At 46.8% G+C, this 20,040-nt stretch overlaps 2 protein-coding genes across 9 annotated transcripts in view; one reads left to right on the top strand and one right to left on the bottom strand.

Moving 5' to 3' along the window:
* LIMK2 (LIM domain kinase 2) overlaps nt 1–2,984 on the top strand; it is a 60,119-nt gene extending 57,135 nt beyond the window's left edge. For all 6 annotated transcript variants that reach the window (XM_043559217.1, XM_043559218.1, XM_043559222.1 and 3 more), the window contains one exon: nt 1,180–2,984. In XM_043559217.1, coding sequence (XP_043415152.1) covers nt 1,180–1,324 — 145 coding nt within the window. In that variant the 3' untranslated portion in view covers nt 1,325–2,984. The remainder of the gene's footprint in view (nt 1–1,179) is intronic.
* Nucleotides 2,985–4,133: 1,149 nt separating this feature from the next.
* PIK3IP1 (phosphoinositide-3-kinase interacting protein 1) lies at nt 4,134–15,642 on the bottom strand. 3 transcript variants are annotated; one of them, XM_043559225.1, is made up of 7 exons: nt 15,374–15,641; nt 14,471–14,491; nt 14,231–14,350; nt 14,025–14,144; nt 12,871–13,071; nt 12,695–12,773; nt 4,134–5,847 (listed from the first exon to the last, which is right to left on the bottom strand). In XM_043559225.1, exons 1-7 carry the CDS (start codon nt 15,441–15,443, stop codon nt 5,643–5,645), a joined length of 816 nt encoding a protein of 271 aa, XP_043415160.1. In that variant the 5' UTR covers nt 15,444–15,641; the 3' UTR covers nt 4,134–5,642. The 3 variants fall into 3 exon arrangements, with proteins under 3 accessions (XP_043415160.1, XP_043415159.1, XP_043415161.1); XM_043559224.1 differs by having other exon boundaries at nt 14,231–14,491; nt 15,374–15,642; XM_043559226.1 differs by lacking the exon at nt 14,471–14,491.
* Between the last annotated feature and the right edge of the window lie 4,398 nt (nt 15,643–20,040).

Here is a 20,040-nt window from a genome sequence, read left to right as displayed (position 1 = left end):
ACCATGTGTTAGACACTGTCCTGAACACTGGAGTGAACAAAGCAAAGGTGCCTGCTCTCCTAGAACTCACATTCTAATAAGAAGAGATGATAAACAATAGATAGAATAAACTTCACTGAACAAAAGAAAGTGACAAATAGTATGGGGAAAAGAGCAGAGCTGAGGAAAGAGGATGTGTAGGGTAGAAGTTGTAATTAAAAAAAAAATTTTTTTTTTTAACGTTTATCTATTATCGAGAGAGAGACAGAGCATGAGCATGGGAGGGGCAGAGAGGGGGGAGACAGAGAATTCGAAGGAGGCTCCAGGCTGTGAGCTGTCAGCACACAGCCCAACGTGGGGCTCAAACTGCAAGATCATTGGCCTGAGCCAAAGTCAGACACTTAACCGACTGAGCCACCCAGGCACCCCTAAAAAATTTTTTAATGTTTATTTTTGAGAGAGAGACAGACGTGAGTGGGGTAGGGGCAGAGAGAGCAGGAAGACAGAATCCAAAGCAAGCTCCAGGCTCCGAGCTGACAGCAGAGAGCCCGATGGGGGGCTTGAACCACAAACTGCGATATCATGACCTGAGTCGAAGTCAGATGCTTAACTGACTGAGCCACCCAGGCACCTGTAAGTTGTAATTTTAAATACGGTGGTGAGAGTGAGTGGGCCCCGCTGAGAAGGTGATAAGACGGTTAAACAAAAACATGGAGGAGGTGGAGTAAGCCTGAGCCGTCTTAGGGTTCCAGGGCAGCTAAACTGTTTCCACAGTACTGGAAACCCAGTGTTTGTTTTCCCTTTGGGAAGAGCTGGTGAGTCTGTGAAATGTCCTTTCCTGAGCAGATCTATTGATGTGAAGACAGTATAAGGACTGGAAAGAATCTTTAAAAAGGCACTTAAAATTATTGCATTTTCTCCAAGACATGAGAGGAGCTTTTTTTCTCCTGGACTTTCTTTTTTTAAGCTACCCCTTTGAGCAAGTCCAGCCTTATCACAGTATTATCTCCCATCTTCACAACAACCCTACACAATAGCAGTAACATTATATCCCCATTTCCTGCAGAGGCACAGGTTAAGGGGCTTGCCCAAGGTCACACAACTAGGAAGTGGTTGAGATGCAGGCCTGGGTGCTTTTCACACCACCCCGTGGCCCTGTCCGTGTCTCACCTGCCTCCAACTCGCCCCTTTTCTTTCTAGACCGGCATTCTCAAAACTGGAGGACTCCTTTGAGGCTCTCTCCCTGTATCTGGGGGAGCTGGGCATCCCACTGCCTGCAGAGCTGGAAGAGCTGGACCACACTGTGAGCATGCAGTATGGCCTGACCCGGGACTCACCTCCCTAGCCTTGGCCCAGCCCCCTGCAGGGGGGCGTTCTGCAGCCACCATTGCCCCCTCTGCGCCCCATCTCTGCTGTGGGCAGGGCCGTCTGGGCTTCCTGTGGATTGGCGGCTTATTCAGAAGCAGAACAAGCCATCCCTACTACCTCCCCAGGAGGCCAGCGGGTGCAGCACCAGGAAACACATCACAGGTTTGGGGTTCTGGTTACTGTCTGTAAATCCAACACTCACCTGAAAGCTGTGAAGAAAAAAAAAAAAAAGAAAAGAAAAAGAAAAGCCTGGCCCATGGGCTGGGGGAATCTGTTACTGATGACCACTCGGGAGCTCCCTGGCAGTGTGATTCTGGGAGGCTGTTGCTTACACTAATCAGTGTGACCTGGACCTGCTGGGCAGGATTCCAGGGTGAACCTGCCTGTGGGCTCTGAAGTCTCTGGTCACACTGGATACAGGAGGACTTTAAGGGGGAGTGTGGATGAGAGAGAGACTGGTGGCCAGGTGGCTATCCAAGGATGTGAAATGACAGTGGTGCTACCCCCCTTCCACCCCATGCCCCGCCCCCCTGTGGGGCAAGGGTTGAGGGAGTAGGTCTTGAAGAGTTCCTTAGTTTGTGGTGGAACTGGCCAGGAGTCAGGGAAGGGCTAGTTTCTACTCATCTCCCAGGCCTAGGGGCCACATCAGTGTGAGGGGGAGCTTCCGCCTCATGTTCACAAACTACCGCTCTTGCTGAGAGCTCCTGGGCTTTTCTGCCTACAACAAGCACTCACCCACAAGTGCAGGAAGAGGCTAGGGGCTAGAAAGGGGCCCTGTCTTCTAGAAAGCCCATATCCTGGCTGCTGTCATTCATAGCCTGGTGGGCACCTCTGTCAGAAGCCCAGGACATTTAGCTTAGTGTTAGATGGGTTCTAGAGGATTGTGTGGCTTGCCACAGGCTCAGTGTATGAGCCAAGGGAGTGGGAATCTCAGCAGTCTCTTGGTCTTGTCCTTGTGGCAACCACTGCTCACTCTTCACTATGCCTGGTCCAGGCAGCAACCTAGGCAGGAAGAGGTGGTGGCAGAGCTCCAGAGCTGGGATGCTGGAGGAGACCACTCCCTGAGCTGGCCTTTCTGGCTTCTACCTCCCTTGTTGGTTGGCCCAGCTCACTAGCTCCTGGCTGTATCTTCCTGACACAGCTGATGGGTGCTGAAAAGCCCCAGAGGCACCCTCCACCTTGGCTTCCAGAGCTCCAGGGACTCTTCAACACAAATAGATTTGCCTCCTGTGAGCTTGCACCATATTTAACAAATTGGAAATGGGTTTGGGACGTTACTGCAATGTGTGGTGGTTGTTTTGGGGATGGGGGAGGTGGTGGTAGGGAGTGATCCAGGAGAGTGGTTGATGTTAAAAACTATTTTGTTGCTGTATCTGTTGGGTGATATGTGAAATACTGTACATAGACCTGATAAATTGTGGGATTAGATGTCATCTCTGGACAGAGTTTACCTGCTATATAGACCATACGTAATGTGTGGAGTGTGCAAGCTTGCTGTAGGATTGAGCCCTGGCTCCCAGCAGCCCTAAGTCAGCATTTTGTGGCTGGTTGTGCCTCAGTTGTCCCCAGCAAGCATGGGAGTGGTGGGCCCACGATGGGCCGTTGAACAGACCAAATAAATTGAGCAGTTAACATAACTGATGATATGGAGAGTGAGAAAGTGACTTGGGGCTTGGCTCAGCAGGAGGAGGGTACATGTGGAGGGTCTGCTGGCCACTTTCAGGCCCCGCCCTGTGACTCCCCATAGCAGGAGTTCTCACACACACCCCAACTCTAATCCCCTCTTATATAGATACTAACCTGCTCCAGAGAACATGCACATCCCACCTGAGGCAACCCAGTCCTTCAAGCAGGTCTGACTCTGACCTCCCAGCCAAGTGCTTCCCTTGGGGCCATATACTTCCACTCTCTGATGCATGTACACTCCTATAAGCCTGGATATCCTCCCTGCAGGGTTGGGTGCCACCTTCATAAAGGGAAGAAATGAATGCAAGTCACCTCCACACCTTGTGTTTTCCTATAAATGCGTGAGAGAAGACCTATTCTTACTTCTACACATGGGAGATGTGAAGCATTGGGCAGGATATTATCTGCCTAGTGGGATCCTGGACACAGTATAAATCCATATACCCTTAAGTTCAACTTAAGGACAGACTCCAATTCCTGGCAAAACTGATATTCTAGGGTGCCCCTTATTTGTAGAACTACAGAGCAATGTCTAGGCATGGACAGAGATCACCCTGGGTATTCCTAGAGGCAGAGAACATGCTGTTGAAATCTTGTGCTGAAAGTCCTGTTGGTAACTTCTTCTAGAGCTCTAGGAGTTCCCCTCCACTCCCCTCACCCCACCCCACCCCCCTCCCTCACCATCCCCAGGGGCCTTTCTCTGCTCAGAGCTGCTTCCTGCATCCCAAAGACCCAGCCTCCTCTGCACATCCATCCTTCCCTTTTGCTGCTGCAGCACCACCAATCACACCTGTCTCCAGCCCCTGCCAACGGCTGCCTGGATGTTCATTTTAACTACCTCCATCTTGGGAAAAATGGTGAAGGGGAGAGGATTTGCAGTGACCAAACCAGCATACCCATCTTTCCTGCAGCTTCAACCTGAATGATTCTTGGTGATGACAGAACAGAGGCAACAGTTAACACACCACTCACTTGCCATCTCCCAGTCACAGGGCCAGAGTTAATGAGGGAAAGCCAGAGCTTGCTACACAGGTATGGACAAGGTAACTAAAAACTTCCAGCTTAGCAATGTCCTTGTACCCCATAAAAACTTGGTGATACACAGCTTTTTGTTTTTTTAATTTATACAAGTCAAATGCAGAGCAATTTACTGCACTTTATATGCAGGTATCAGAATGAGGTATATAAAACATGTACACAGAGAAATGCTTTTATAGAAAAGTAGAAACCAGTAATGTACTGTTCTTTTCTTCAGCATCACTAACACCAAGGGACCCATGAGGCCTAGGCCCCTCAGCAAACCACTCCCAGGAATAGTCTGCTGAAGAGAATGGGCCCCTCTAAGCCCCCTTTCCACATGGGGCAGTGGAAGGAAGCTCTGGGTAGGGAGCACTGCTAAGGCCTCCAAGTGTGACATCAGGACTTGGAGGCCCTGCTGAGCCATTGGCTCAGTGAAGCACAGTGCTGTGGAGAAATGTTACTTTCCTCTCAGCCATGCCTATGCTCTATGACCTTGGGCATCACTTTCCCCCTCTGGGTCCCTGTGTCCAAAAGGCTTGAGGAACCCTAAGGTCCCTTCCAACGGTTCTGATTGTTTTACAAGTTAGGGGTTGTGAGCCTAGCCATACTACCCTCACAGGAATGCATTAGCCTGGAGGCCACAGAGCCACCTGCAAACTCAAGCCACTGCAGGGGCAAGCCCTGAAGCACTTTTATTACCTTGCCTCTGAGCTTAGTTTCTGAGTTAACCTCTCAGAAGCAGCTCACAAGGCCCCACAGTGTAATTCCCATAGGTTAGTTGGCTGATGTCTTACCCCTGCAAAATGAAAAGAGGCCAGTGTCCACCCTGAACAAACTGTCTAGGGTTCCCCAGGTCTCCCTCGAGTCCTGTGGCCTAAGACAGCCATAGATCCTTCTCTACCTTCTTCCCAAGTGGAATGTTCAGTGCGATTCTTCCCTTCCTTTCCTTTCAAAACAGGAAGAGTCCCTGGGCCCAGGGCCAGCCCACAGTTATCAAGGCACATCACTGCTAGCAAGCTGGAGCACCCCCCAGGAGCCTCCAGCCTAGATCCCATTCTCAACCCATAGTTTTGACTTTTGTACAAATTCATTTCTGGTTCTCAAAGTCAGTAGGGAGTTCCATCCCAAATATTTTAAAAACTATATTTTTGAAATACTGCCTCCTGACCTGTCTGTCCCGAACTATGGATAACAGTATGCGCCACTCAAGCACACGGAGAACAAAGGCAGAGACTGAGGCCATCTTAGATAATAAAGCACAGAGGAGCCTGGGGGAGCTCCTTGCCTGTCCCTGGTTCAGATCCAGGGCACAAGCAATGTTTGGAAGCCCTTGTCAGCAGCATTGCTGTGGGGGCTGCCACTGTCTCCATCCACAGGCAAAACCCTGCTCCAAGGGATGGAGGAGGAGCATTGGTAGGACCCTACCCAGACTTGCCCTCAGCACACCACCTGCTTCTGTTTTAGAATTAAGAAAACAAAAAGTCGAGGGAGGATTTTAACCACAACAAAAAGTGTAGATCCTCCCAACTGAAGGAGAGTAGGTTGTCCTGCACCAGTGTCTGCATGGGCTCTTGCCCATTGTTGGCAGCTCAGGCCCCAGGAGTGCCTGCCTGGCCCATGAGAGGGGCACTGCCCTCCTGAAGGTCCACTGGAGTCTGGTTGGTGTGGACCACAATAGTCTTCTCATCCACGATCTCACAGGTAGGATTGGTGAAGGCAGACAAGGGCAGGGTGATTCGCTGCATCTCCCTTTCACACACACGCTGGTCATGCTGCTCTTTCAGGTCCTTCCCCCTGGCAGGAAAAGAGGTAAGCATTGAGGCTGTGCCTCCTGAATGGCTTTGCTCACTAAATAGCAATGCTGCACTCAGGCAGGGACTGAGGCTAACCATGGTCAGCAATTCAGTAGCTGAGGTATAAGATTTCAATTTTGCCCTGACACGAAGTTCTTACACCTCTGGTCTCTGCTTCCTCATCTGTAAAATGGGTGTGTAGCAGCCTGAATCTCACACAGCTGCAGACAGGCTCAATGAAGATAGTGTATAGAAGAGAGACTCTTAAGATAACGATTTTGTTCTTTAAGCCCAGGGCTCCAAGAGACCCAGAGAACCATCTCAGTCCTAACCCATAAAGTTGTGCAGAAAACTGACCTGTTCTGAGACAGCTGTCTTGTCCTAAAGTGCTGGAAGGTGTGAGCCCTGGCTGGAAATAAGGACTGTCCCTAGCCCACACAGTGGGCAAAAGGGACTGAGGGCTATTCAGGTCAGTGGGAAACAATGAGACAATGACCATCAGACACCTTTAGGTTCACACATCTTTGAATTTTCATGGTGCTTAATGACTCAGTTAGGCCATGGTGTTGCCCCATTTTACTCAAATGGAGTGCTTACTCCATGCTAAGGATGATGTGTACCTTATCACACTTCATCCTTGGCTAAACCCTAAGAATTAGGTCTTACCATTCATTTTACAGATGAGGAAGTAGCTCGGAGAAGTGAAAGAATTCTCCAATAACATAATGGGCTCAAACCCAAGTCTGCTGGACTCCAACTAATATTCAGAGAAGTTCTGAACCGATCAGTCACCCCAAAGAAACAGTGGCACAGGAACTCAAACCCAGTCTTCTGGCTGCACATGTAGGGTCCTTCCCACTGGCCTGGATTACCCCTGTTGCAGGCTGAAGGGTTTGGTGAGTGCCTAACACACTGCATACCACAACCAGCACCCAGGACCCAGATCTGGGTCCACACTAACATACTCTGAAGCCACAACTAGAAACATGGGCTCAACTGTCACGGGAAATCTTTCTGGAAGGAGCCCACCCCAAAGAGGCCTTGAAACTGACAGCTGATGGATGACTAGGTGAAAAAAAAGCCTACTTCAGACCTCAGGAAGATAGCTGAGATCAGATGGATTACATATTCATCAGGGTATAAGGTGCAATGACAAGTTTCCAGAGACTGGAGAACAGTATTGAGAAAACAGCGGGGCCTGGGGGCTGCACAGGTGCCTCAACTGTCTTTAAATCAACCAGTTTTCTTGTATTCTAGTACCAGCTCAGCCTTGACTGTGTGACACCTGGCAAAACAGCCTTGCTGAGTCTTGGTTTCCTCATCTATGAAAGGGGGACAGTATCTGCCTCAAAACAGCAATGAATGTGAATGCATTTTGAAAACACTGGAACTGCTGTAAAACTCACAGAGGAGATTATTATGATTTTCCCTGAATATGACTTGACTCACCAAGCAATGTTATCTTAATATGGTTTCCCAAGGAAACTCCTACTGACCAGCCAAGGCAATTATTGTTTATGTGACCTCAGCAACTCCCCTCCTCTCTGGGCCTTAATTTTATCATTTTTAAAACAAGGAGTTGGACTTGATAACCTCCAAGGCCCCTGATATTCTAGATGATCCCTCATATGAGATGTGCTCTGATTCCCTAATTCTCATAAGGTCACAGAAGACAAATTTGTGAGTCACCCTAGGTGACTGAGTTTTTTGCATGTGCAACCCTGAGCACTTGCCCCATCCTTATCATTTGTCTCTACTGGACACCACCAACTCCTGCAGCAGAATAACCCCCAGAGCACTCCAAAAAGGAAATGGAGGGACCTGAGAAAACAGTTGTCTGGACCAAGTGCATCCCCACTCAGCCTAAGATTCACTTTGCCCTTGGGCACTGCTCATCAGTTACAGCTGCCACTACAGAAGGAAACACTTTCCTCCATAATAAAAGGCCAGATTCTTCAAGGTTGCCTATGTAGGTCTGGGTTTAACTTTATTAAGGGAGCCCTCAAGCCAGCAGAAGGCCAAGTGGCAATTAACAAAAGAGGTGGAGTATGCAAGTCTCCTTTGCCAGGGCCTGAATTTCAAACTCTAAAGGGCTAAAGGAAGAGATAAAGTGAGAACTCATACATCCGGAGTGCCTACTAAGGTGTGAGGAAATGACCTTCCCATTACCCAGGATGAGAAGAGCTACCTATGCACCTACTGGATGCCATGCACTTTATACACGTACCATTTCCACACTAACTTTGCAAGATAGTATTATCCACATTTTATAGACAAACTGAGACTTTGGAGTTGTCCTGCTTTCCTCAGCTACCTTTTTTTTTTTTAATGTTTTTATTTATTCTTGAGATAGAGACAGAGCATGTGCAGGGGAAGGGCAGAGAGAGAGGGAGACACAGAATCCAAAGCAGACTCCAGGCTCTGAGCTGTCAGCACAGAGCCTGACACGGGGCTCAAACTCACGGACTGTGAGATCATGACCTGAGCTGAAGTTGGACACTTAACCAACTGAGCCACCCAGGCGCCCCTACCTTTTTTTTTTTTTAAGTTTATTATTTTGAGAGGGAGTGCACGCACGTGGTGGAGGAGCAAAGAGAGAGGTAGAGAGAATCCTAATGAGGCTCCACACTCAGCATGGAGCCCAATGTAGGGCTTGATCCCATGACCACAAGATTGTGACCTGAGCTGACATCAAGAGTGGGATGCTTAACTGACTGAGCCACCCAGGTGCCCCCCTCAGCTACCTCCTTTACCAAGCATCTGGCTGTGGCCAGCTATTGATAATGGTCAGGATGCATCATCATAAACAAGTCTTTAGGGGGAAAAAATCAATTCATATTAATGGAGCAGAGCAGGACTGGAAGAACAGTCAGGGTAAAGGAAGGAGATGCTGGGATTCATCTGGATTACAGTCTCATCCGTTTACAAGCCTCAAAACACACCCAACCCCACAGGCCTCCTGTTAATGGTGCCTATGAGTCCTGGAGATGCAGAGGATGTCCCCAGCTCCTTTTAAGATCTGAGGCCACCAGGCCTGCTGCACTGACCATCAAACAGCTCAGCCCCTTCTTATGCCTTTTTTTTTGGGGGGGGGGGGCGGTGGGGATAGGGGGCAGGCTGTTGTCTGGCAGCCAAGATAGAACAAAAGGTTTATTCACTGACTCAGCTCCTCCTAAAGGGGTGGAGTGGTGTTGACTTACAGTTTTTCCCTTGCCTTTTTATCAGAAAATAAATGCTCCCTCTGGATAGCACAGACAGTGCACTTAGGGCAGGGAGAGGGAGCTGCAGACTGGCTGGCTGAGTCTTGTAGCCTAGACAACCGTGACAAAGACCCGACAGGCTGAGCCCTCACCCACACCCACCTGCCATCCTTATTCCCCTGAGAGGAAGCCTGGCTCCTGCTTGCCCTTCCCAGCCAGGGGAAAGCTCCATCCCATTAGCCTCGTGGTCTTTGACAGAGTTCAGGGGTTGCAGTAATTCTATCCATGACTGCCCCAGGGCCAGAGACAGCAAGCGTGGATGGAGCTGCTGCCCACATCTGACATCCTCTTTGGAGTGACAGAGACACCCCAGACTTTCTTCAGGCAACACAGTTTCTTCCAATTATTCTTTTCACTGTTTGCCCAGTTGAAAGCAGTGGTGTACCACACTGCTACTCAGGAAAAGTTCCTCAAGGCAGCTAAGGCTATGAACACAAAACCTATGTCCAACTATACTGTCTAATTTCATCCTCACAACAAACCTGTATGGTATCTATTAGGATTAGAGATGGGAAGGCAGATGCAGAAAGGTTAAATCATTTATTTAAGCAAACAGCAGAACTAGGATTTGAACCCAGTACTGTCTGCAGCCACCAACAGGTAAAAATTGCCTTTTTAGGAAATATTAGAGCTGAGAGGATCATCATATCCAACCTCCTACCTTTGCACTTTTTACAGATGAGGAACGTAAATTACTTGTCCAATGTTGCACCCAGAATTGATGGCAGTTGCAGAACTAGATCCTGGTTCTTTTGACTTATAAGTCCAGCTATTTTATTTTGAAAGTTTCCATTTTTCCTAATATCCTTTGCAATTCAAATTTGCAGGACACTGCTGAGCCTCGCTGAGCTTTTGGGAGATATTGTTAATCCTTGCACACATCTTACTGGCTGTGTAGCCCGGATGTGGCACTTAACTCTTCTAGGTCTCAGAAGTTCACTGTAAAACAGTATAAAAAGTGATCCTTCTAGTGTGGTCATGAGACTTGGGCCAGATGATCAGGGAAGAGCATTCAGTAGGGCCCTATTTATTTAAAAATCATGCAACAGAGGCGCCTGGATGGCTCAGTCGGATAAGCGTCCAACTTCAGCTCAGGTCATGATCTCACGGTTCATGGGTTTAAGCCCCATTTCAGGCTCTGGGCTGACAGCTCAGAGCCTGGAGCCTGCTTTGGATTCTGTGTCTCCCTTGCTCTCTGCCCCTCCCCCACTCTCTCTCTCTCTCTCTCTCTCTCTCTCTCTCAAAAATAAGTAAACATAAAAATAAATAAAAATAAAAAGCATGCAATAAATGTTGGCAGCTATTATGATTATCTAACATGATTGGTGTCCTACTGCTTATATTTAATACTTATGATAATCTTGGGTGGGTGGGTATGGGTGCCTGGAGGGGACATATATCCCTATTCAATAGTCAAGAAACGGAGGTGCAGAGGAATGACCGAACCTATACACAACAGCTCTTTCCAGGACACTCTGTTCTCTGACTTTGGAGAGAGATGGGAGCTGAGAGCTTGCCTCTAGACCACATGCGGTTTCCTGTTCTAGTCTGTTCTCAGAGCACTTTTGCTGAGGAAAGGGGTGGACCGGTAGTTAGTGACAGGGAGTCTGGTGACTTGGTGCCTTGCCCTGAGTTTACAGGATAGTAAATGCTAGGCTTCAGGGCAGTCCTATGACAGCCTAAAGAAGCAAATTTAGAAGAAAAAAAGGCCTGGCTTCCTCATTGCACATGAGAATTGAGCTCAGAATTAAGAACATTTAAGTCAGTTCAAATACCTGGAGGCCTGGAAACCGTCACAAGTTTGGAGTAAAGCCATACTCTATCCAGTGGCTGAGTTAAGAGGAAATATTTCAAAGGCTAAACTCAGCCAACAGGTTTAGGTCTGATTATGACTTGTAGGCCAAGGCTACCACATCATTTCCTCTAACTCTCTGAATGAACAAACAGGTGTCCCTGGACCTGCCATGTTAATCATCCCACTGAGGGCAACAGCCTTGGAATGGAAGTCAAGAGACCTTCTTAAGTCAATTCTTATTCTCTTTGAACCTCTGCTCCCTGAATCATAGAAAATCAGAGAAGAAACAAGCGCTCAGAGAGTGCTAGTACAGTACCCACATTTTACAGAAAAGAAAAAACAACTATTATTTACTGACCACTTACTATCTGCTACACACTGAGCTAAGCAATCGCATGCCTTAGCTACAGCAGTGCTCTGCAGTAGGAAATAGAAGCAACTTGCCCAAAGTCACACAGCTAGTGACAGGACTAAGACTTGGCTCCACCAAATGCTAGGTGTGTGACCTCAGGCAAGGTACGTATCGTCTCTTGCCTCTGTTTCCTAACATGTAAACTGGTTTCCTAACATGTAAATAACAGCATTTACCTCACAAGATAAAGTGTGAGGTAACCATAAAAAATTAAATTAAATTAAATTATGGTAACCATAATACCATAAGGGTGATTGTGTGAACTGAATTAAAGTATGCAAATTGCTTGAAGCAGGGTCTGGCATATGGTTAGTGTTCACTTTCTTCTTGTTGTTGTTGTTATTCTTACCCACTATTTCACCCTTTTCATCTGTAAAATGAGGAGGCTGACTACACTGTCTCTAATGACACCCCAGGTTTATTTAATGCTGGGTGATCCATTGGGGCTGTGAACTCACAGCCCTTACCACTGGAAAATGCAGGCCACCATGTCACATCCCTTTTAGGAAGCCTTCTCAGACCTCAGAAGAGACATATCAAAGCACTCGGGGATAGAAGTCAAATCCCCTGATTTTGCCAAGAACGGCAAATAATTTTCCCATAACAAGCCAGCACTGTAAAAATGAATGCAACTCTGGCTTATCATGCACCCATCACTGACTTTGAGAGCCTTTTCCACATGATATTTCAGGGGCCCTCTCAAAATGAGCATTCCTCCTCCTGTTGTCCCAGCCACAGGTCAGGTCCCTGAGTTTCCCAGGAGGAGCCTCTTTGGCTTTCTCATATGTAGTGATGAGTAGCAGGTTCTATATCCTCCAGCTCATTTTTTTCCTCCTGTCCTAAATAGGAGATCCCTGCTTATGGACCAGGAAATTCAAGCCCAAACTGTGAAAGGAGTAGCTGGGAACCTTTTCTAGTAGAATTTTATAACTCACAGAAATAATTCAATCTCTGGGACCCTGCAATGAGTGTCCAGACTGATTTCTGCAGTGCCACTCGCTTCCATACCAGGCATGTTGGATTAGACAGCAGAGAATTTGGTATCAAAAGAGCTGGGTTTGAATCTAGGTTCTGCCACTCCCAGGGAGTGTGACCTTGGGCAAGTCACTTCACCTCTCTGATGAAAGCTTCCTCATCTGTAAAATGAGGAACAAGAACTCCTACCTCACAATGCTTTTGGGTGAGGAGTAAAGACACTAAAGGAAAGGGGTTTTCTAAGGTCATCTGGTAAAGACTAGAACCAAGTCTGTACATCTTAAGCTTGTTTTCCTCTTTTAATACTTCACTTCCTTTTTGGGTATGTATGCTACAAAAAAGTCTGATTCAACTTTATGTACCTTCCTCCCATCCTTTCAGAGGGCCCAGAAGAGAAGCTACTGACCTCTTGTAGGTGTAGCCCAAGACGATGCCAGCTCCAATGGCGATGATGATCACCATCATGGTAATGCCCAGCACATAGCCTGCCAAGGACAGGACACAAGGTCCCATTAGCCTCACCCCAGCCCATCGGCAAATATTTCTTGATGATTCGCATAAGGATGGGTGAGGCAATCGTACCCAGGGTTCCCAGGTCTTTTTTCTCCTTGGAGTTCACCCGCACCCGCTGGCTGATCCCAATCACTGGCTGCACAGCTGCTGCCTCACTCCGGGCAGGCAGGGCGTTGGCAGGAGCGAACACCTGCACCTCATCTCCACTTGGCACTTCAGACGCCTCCTCAGTTTCTGTTGTGAAGGTTGGAGGGGACTGGGAAGTGGTCTCTGGAGGTGAAGTGTAAAATATCTCTCATTAGCGTAGCCTGAGTGAACTCCACAGCTGAAACTGTTGGGGGAGAGGGTCCACCTTAGAATGTCTGTACATACTGAAATCAATTCTTGCCCCAGGAGCAAGACCAGATCTGATGGGGTCACACTACAGTTGGGACAAGGCAAATGTGAGGGGAAGGACATAAGAAAGAGCCTCTCCTGCCTCTCACGTCTTCATCTGTTCGAATCCTTGCCATCTTCCAAGGCCCACCTCAGTTGCTATCTTCTCCAGGGGGGTCCCCCTCTGCGCTAGGAAACAATCCACGACCCCTGCGAGCAGCTCACATTTACTGAGCCCACACTGCTTGCCAATCCCTATGTTATATGCTTTACATATCCCATTTAATCTAACCCTAGAGAATGGTCTTGCTGCCTCGGGAGCAACAAGCCTTCGTTCCGGAGTCTGAGAAACAGAGTCAAATCTGGACCCTGCCATTGCTCTGAATACGTCGCTAAACTTCTCTGAGGCTCAGATCCCACAACCAGCTTCTTTCCAGGAGGGACTGTGAATAGAGTGCCTTAACACACAGCATATGCTCCCCAAACTATCACTAAACGCTGAGGGAGGGGCTACCTAAGGGCGTTGAGACCCCGACTACTGTCCCGCGGGCTCCCCGAGGCTGCGCACCAGGGAGGGAGCTCGCAGCCAAGGGGTGGGGCCTCGCCTCCCACGGTTGTTTACAAGGTGCTCGCGGAGGATGAGCTCACTCAGAGAGGCGGCGGCGGCCAATGGGCTTTGGGCTCTGCGGCCTGGAGACAGCCCTGGCCAATCGGGTGGCGCGGGGGCGGGGCGGGGCTGACCGGCGACGCGCGGACGCACGTGCGCAGCGGGTGTAAGGGCCGCTCCCAGGCTGCCTAACTTGCTGGGGGCTTTGGGGTCCTGAGGGCTTCGGGGTCTGGGCGGGTACCTGGGCAGTGCAGGTCCTCGCAAGGCCACTTCTCGGGAGCGCCGGCCTCGCCCCTGACGTAGCACCAGGGCCCGCGCGGGTCCTGGTCCGGGTTCCGGCAATAGCTGTGGTTGCCGGTGTCTGGGAAGGGAGAGAAGGCGCCATGGGACGGGGCCAGGACCCAGACCGCGGTCGCCGCCCGCCCGCCGCCCGGGGCGGACACTCACCACCCGACGCAGGGGCAGATGCCAGGCCGCTCTGCGCCTCCAGCCAGTTGAGGCATCGGAGGCCCGGCGCTGGGGAGGGCTGGTCCGCCCGGTACAGGTGGCCGTTGTCCCAGAAGCAACCTGTGATGAAGAGGAGCCCCCCGGACACTGAGTGGCCGGAAGGGAAGCCGAGTCTATCCCGGCTGGGCGACGCTGGGCCCGTCGGGGCCCCCCTGCCCTCACTTGGAAAACCCCACCTGCCTTGAAGGGTTGTTGTGACGCCTGAAAGAGAAGGAAGAGAAATCGCTTCTAAAGCCCCTTGCTGGTGCCCGGCCCTCAGTCATTGCTCAGACAACGTTAGCTTGTTAGCATTTCATTTCATTTTTCTTTCTTTTCTTTCCTTCCTTCCTTCCTTCCTTCCTTCCTTCCTTCCTTCCTTCCTTCCTTCCTTTCAAGCCAGAAAGCACTGCACAAGTGCAAGGGGTTGTTACTCTGGAACTTGTGGCCACTTTAGAGGAGGGTGTGGGGGAGGTCTGGGTTCGGGTTCCTTTTTGGAGACGTTCGGAGTTTTGGGTCGGGGGGCAGCCAGCCCTGAAATTCATCCCTATGTTGTAATTCCATGTTACATAAACTCGGGTATTCCTTTCACGGATGTGACCACACTTGGACAAGCAACACTCCCTCCCAAGAGAATTCTTCAAAAGCCTTAATTCGGTCGGGCAAAAGCCTCAAACGGAGGGAACCTGCCTCATCGCTGCCTGGATGTGACTCCAAACTCCCACTTCCCTCAGCAGGAGAGTCACAGGAAGACGCTGGGGAAGGAGGGCCTGTGCCCCAACCACCCTGTGCAAAGCCCCTGAAAAGAGTAGGACTTAGTAGGGGAGATGAACCCCAAATTCCACCCACTCATGAGCCCCAGAGAAGGAAAAAGAAAAAGAAAGTGGCTACTTGCCTTTGTTCTTAATGGCAAATATGGAGCTGCAAGCCACTGACAGGGAAAGGAGAAAGAAAAAAAAAAAAAAAAGCCTTCATAGGACAACAGAAACCAGCTAAAAGCTTCATTTCCTATCATCTTCCTGTGTAGCCTGGCCATGCTTAGGAAATAGGGAGCTTTACCCTTTCTACTTGATTAAGTTGCTGCAGGAAGGAAGATTGTAATCTCACCTCCAGATCCATAGGCTTCTGCTAGGAGCATGTTGCCGATGAGGAATGTTTTCACCCAGGCCAAGAGCATCCTCCTCTCCTTCGTCTTGCAGGTGACTGACCAACCAGTGCCCAACCGGGGTCCCCTTGGCGTCGGCTCTGCCTCCCAGTCCCAGCCTTGCAGTCAGACCTGCCCTTGTTATGCTCTTCTGGTAAACAGCCTCTCTTTAGAACTGGGAGCTTCCCAGCCAGCTTGCTGCAGCGAGGTGTTTTTCGGCTGAAAGGCGCCCCCTGGGTCCTAAGCCTCCTATGCCAGGCAAGATCACTAAGCCAAGAGAGAAACTCCCCCCAGAGAAGAGAGAGGCAGAGTTCAGGTTGTGCTTAGCAGAAGATCAGTTTGAGACCTACACTGACTGCATCCCCAGGGCTTTTCATCTCTTCTGTTTCCATTTGTGTGAGTACAGAAAGAGTAACTCTGTCAAGAGGCATCATTGTGGGGAGAAGGGTTTGAAATTATAGTCACAAGGGTGGACAATGTGCTAACTACACTAGTAGGAGGAATTCAAGACCACATAAGGGGCACAAAAAAGAGTATCTAGGTGGAAGTAACTTTTTATACTCATTCCAGGAAAAGAAAAAGGGCTTTTGTGGTTTATATGTTTTTATGAACTTAAAAAAAAAAAAAAAAAAACAGTATGACATTGCCAGGGTCAGATTAGTCACTTTCCTTTGTTTATATTTTTGGAGTGTCATACATATTAGGTATACAGAAGAGGCCTCTTTAGTTTAAAACATGTTAGGCAAACGTTGGGACATTTGCTCAGCTATATTTAATAGTCTACCCTTTCTACCAGCCCTGAATTCATAGAGGAAGTTAAGTCAAATGTTTGCTTTCCCCCCCCCCCCCTCCACCCTGTGGGAAATCCATTCACAGTGGTTTATATCCATCATTAAACCTCACCACATACATATGACTTAGGCCTTTTGGAGTTAGGCAGAAGGGTCCTCTTCCTGTTTGGCTGACAGTTTGAGTTCCCAGTTTGAAGCCTCAGTAAATGTAGAGACAGAACAGAGTGATTCCCCAGGACTACCTTGTGACTCAGGCAAATCTCAAAATAGAAATGAGAGACTGTTTCGATCGAAGGGCTTGTATCTTTAGGCAGTAATTTAGGGAGCAGAAAAAAAAACTTCCTTAAATAAGTTTCAAAAGCTTTATCAAGGAAGAAAGCTAATGTCAATCCAACCACTGTGAAGTGAATTTGAATTTACTATAGTCAGATTTCAGACGTGGAAAGGACAGAGATAAACTTAGTTTACCTTTTACAGAAGTTTGCTGACTGTGTTTGATTCCTTCAGTCCCTTTAATAAAACATGTTGCTTTGTTTTTGCAGTCACGCTCCTGTCTCCCCACACAAACTTCTGATCCTCTGACTCCTGACTTGGCCTATGCTAGAAATTACACAGAGTCTGTAAATTTAGTCACATGTATATATATACACAGATATGCCAAAATTTTATAATAATTTTCACATAATATTCAGGGGTCTTTTTAAAAACACTTTTATTAATTTTACAATTTTTTGAGAACTTACTGCATACTAGATATAGTTCCAGATACTGAGAAGTTGTCTGTGAATAAAATACTTGAAATCTCTGCCCTTACTGAGCTTACAATCTAGTAGGGAAAGATAAAGGATAAATATATAAAGTGTCAGGTGGTCTTAAGTGTTATGAAAAAAAAAGTGAAAGGATCAAGGAGAGAACAATGGGGTGTATTTCACTTGCTAAAGAAAGCTTACACTATTTTCAGGGAACCAATAGGCTTTTTCTGTAGGCAGAAGGCCAAAGAGGAGGTCCTTTTTCCTTGCAGATCCTACTCTTATACCACGACAAGAGAAATATGATATACATTTTGTTTCATTACATATAATATATAGGTTTGCAAAAATGAGAATGCAGTTTATTATTACTATTTTCTGAGAATGCAGTTTTTAATTTCACAGCAGCAGGGGGTTCTTTTGGATTGATTCCTCAGCAGCTAATCTATTGGCTTTGTATGGAGTGAGTGCTCAATTATTGTCTGATGAAAAGCTCCTCAGACTCTGAAGGGCTACTTCTGCCAGATTATAATTCTTTCCCCTCCAGTTACAATAGAGACAGGCTATACACAAGCCTGTAGTACCATTTTCAGATTATCTACTGGGTCCATATAGGGGTGCCAGTATTTCTTCCTCAGAATCCCAAAGCTTCTTTACCTGTTTCTGTTATCTAAGTTTCCTATTCAGAAAACTACTATCTGCTGTAATTTACACACCTTGATATACAGAAAAAACATATTTTGTGCCATGTGTCTTATCAGGTATAGCACTACCTGGAAAAGATATAAGACAGGCCAGAGGAGATTTTTTTCAGTTTAGTCATCTCTTTTTTTTCTCGCCTGTAAGGTATTTATCAGTGTGATTTGATTTTTTTCAGGAATGATAGGCATGTTTCTCAGTCCTTCAAAGACGTATTCTATTATAATAGGTTGAGTACCTTCTTTCCTCAGGGAAATTGGATTTAGTTAGAGATGTGCCTTTCATCATCATTGATGATGTTTTGGTCTTTTTCTTGATCTAGTTTTGAACTTTGTGTCATGTATTGAAGCAATATGGCTATATTTCATGACCTGTAGTTACTCCAAATTTCATATTTCTTCTGGAAATATTCCTGCAATTATAATATGATACAGCACTACTCATATACTCATTTTGGATTGTTTATATCCCTGAGGACAATGTTGTGAATACAATACTCTTACTAAATATTTCAGGGATGTTTGACTCTTGGTTTCATATTAAATCAGTACTGATCCAGAGAGACAAAGCCGTATTGTTAACTCAGGAAATAGCCTCCAAAGCATTTCCCAAGAAAGATGGGCAGTTCATCTTGATAACAGAGTATGTTAGTGGAAGGGCTCTGGTAAGGAAGCCATAAAGCTGTTAAAAGACTTATGAATCTTTTGTCAGCAAAAGAGGGCTAACGTGTTGGTAACAATCTTTGGAGTAAGATCTAATGAGTTGACTCCAGCTATTCTCTCCATAATAATGTGCTTTAGAAGTAGCTACTGGGTCGGCTGGGCAGCTTAGTGGGTTTAGTGTCCAACTTTGGCTCAGGTCATGATCTCGCGGTTTGTGAGTTTGAGCCTGACATAAGGCTCTGCGCTGACAGCTCAGAGCCAGGAGCCTGCTTCAGATTCTGTGTCTCCCTCTCTTTCTGCCCCTCTCCTGCTCATTCTCTCTCTCTCTCTCTCTCTCTCTCTCTCTCTCTCTCTCCTCTCTCTCCCTCTCAAAAATAAATAAACATTAGGGTGCCTGGGTGGCTCAGTTGGTTAAGTGTCCAACTTCGGCTCAGGTCATGATCTTGTGGTTTGTGAGTTCGAGCCCTGCGTTGGGCTCTGTGCTGACAGCTCAGAGCCTGGAGCCTACTTTGGATTCTGTGCCTCCCTCTCTCTCTGCCCCTCCCCTGCTCATGCTCTGTCTCTCTCCCTCTCTCTCTCTCTCAAAAATAAATAAATACTAAAAATTTTTTTCTTAAATAAATAAACATTAAATATATATATTATATTTAATATAATATATATGTAATATATATGTAATATATATATATATAACATATATATAGCTACTGAGATTTTGCTGAAAGATATTTGGGTGTATAATTGCAAACTGAGCAGGAGATGATTTTATGAAGCTTGTTAAGGAAATAATATGCCAATATCTAAACCCCAAGGCCATTTTCTTTGAAAGTATGGCCTTCAATGAATTAGATTATTTCCATTTTGATACACAGTTAAGTGTTTAATAAATGTTTGAAGGAAAGGGGAAAAAGCAGAGTACCACATAAAGAGAAAGAGTCTAATAAGCCTACAGAGAATAGTAATTTTTTAAGGGTAAACAAAACAGCCAAGAGGGCTTGTGGATCACAGGTCACTTTCAGAAACAAGACATTCCACACTGAGGAACTGAGAAGCCACCCAAAAGCAGAGAACTTGGGAGTATCACATAACTGGTTTTGAGAAATAAAGGGAAGAATAAATTTCTGAAACACAAGTAGATTTTTACTTAGAGGCCAGTCTTAGAAAACATGGTTTTCACTTTGAGGAAAACACAGTCTTCAGTGTTGCAGGGATAACACTAGAGACTATAAATTTAATTGGCTGGTAAGACTAGTCTAGCTGTTGATATTTAGGGTAAATTAACCCAGCAAGCTACAGTTATGCCTCTTTTGGAAAAATCGAATATTCTTCAATCTCAGTAAATCGGAGCTGCAGCTTTTAAAATTTATCAACACCTAGTATGAGCTTTAGTGCTGACATTTAAAGCAAGAGAAGCATTATGTCAAATAATTCAGAGTGTAGGCTGTGGAAAGACCTGGATTCCAGTCTCAGCACTACAGTATGGTCTGGGGTAAATTACTTAGCATCCATAATTCTGAGTTTCCTTAGCCTGTTATTATCATGGTTAAGAGTATAGGTACCAATGTCAAGATTCAAATCCCAGCTGTCACTTACTAGCTATGTCATCTTAGGAAAGCTACTAAATTCTCTATGACTCAGTTTCCTTAAATGGAGTTTGAGAGAGAGAAAAATAGTACCTACCCCATTGGATTGTTGGTATTCATTCATCCCTGAATAAATTTCAGCTGTG

This window comes from Prionailurus bengalensis, chromosome D3, assembly GCF_016509475.1.
Source record: "Prionailurus bengalensis isolate Pbe53 chromosome D3, Fcat_Pben_1.1_paternal_pri, whole genome shotgun sequence".
Lineage (NCBI taxonomy): Eukaryota > Metazoa > Chordata > Mammalia > Carnivora > Felidae > Prionailurus > Prionailurus bengalensis.
Note: the sequence above shows the minus strand (reverse complement) of the source record. Positions and strands in the feature narration are given on the sequence as shown.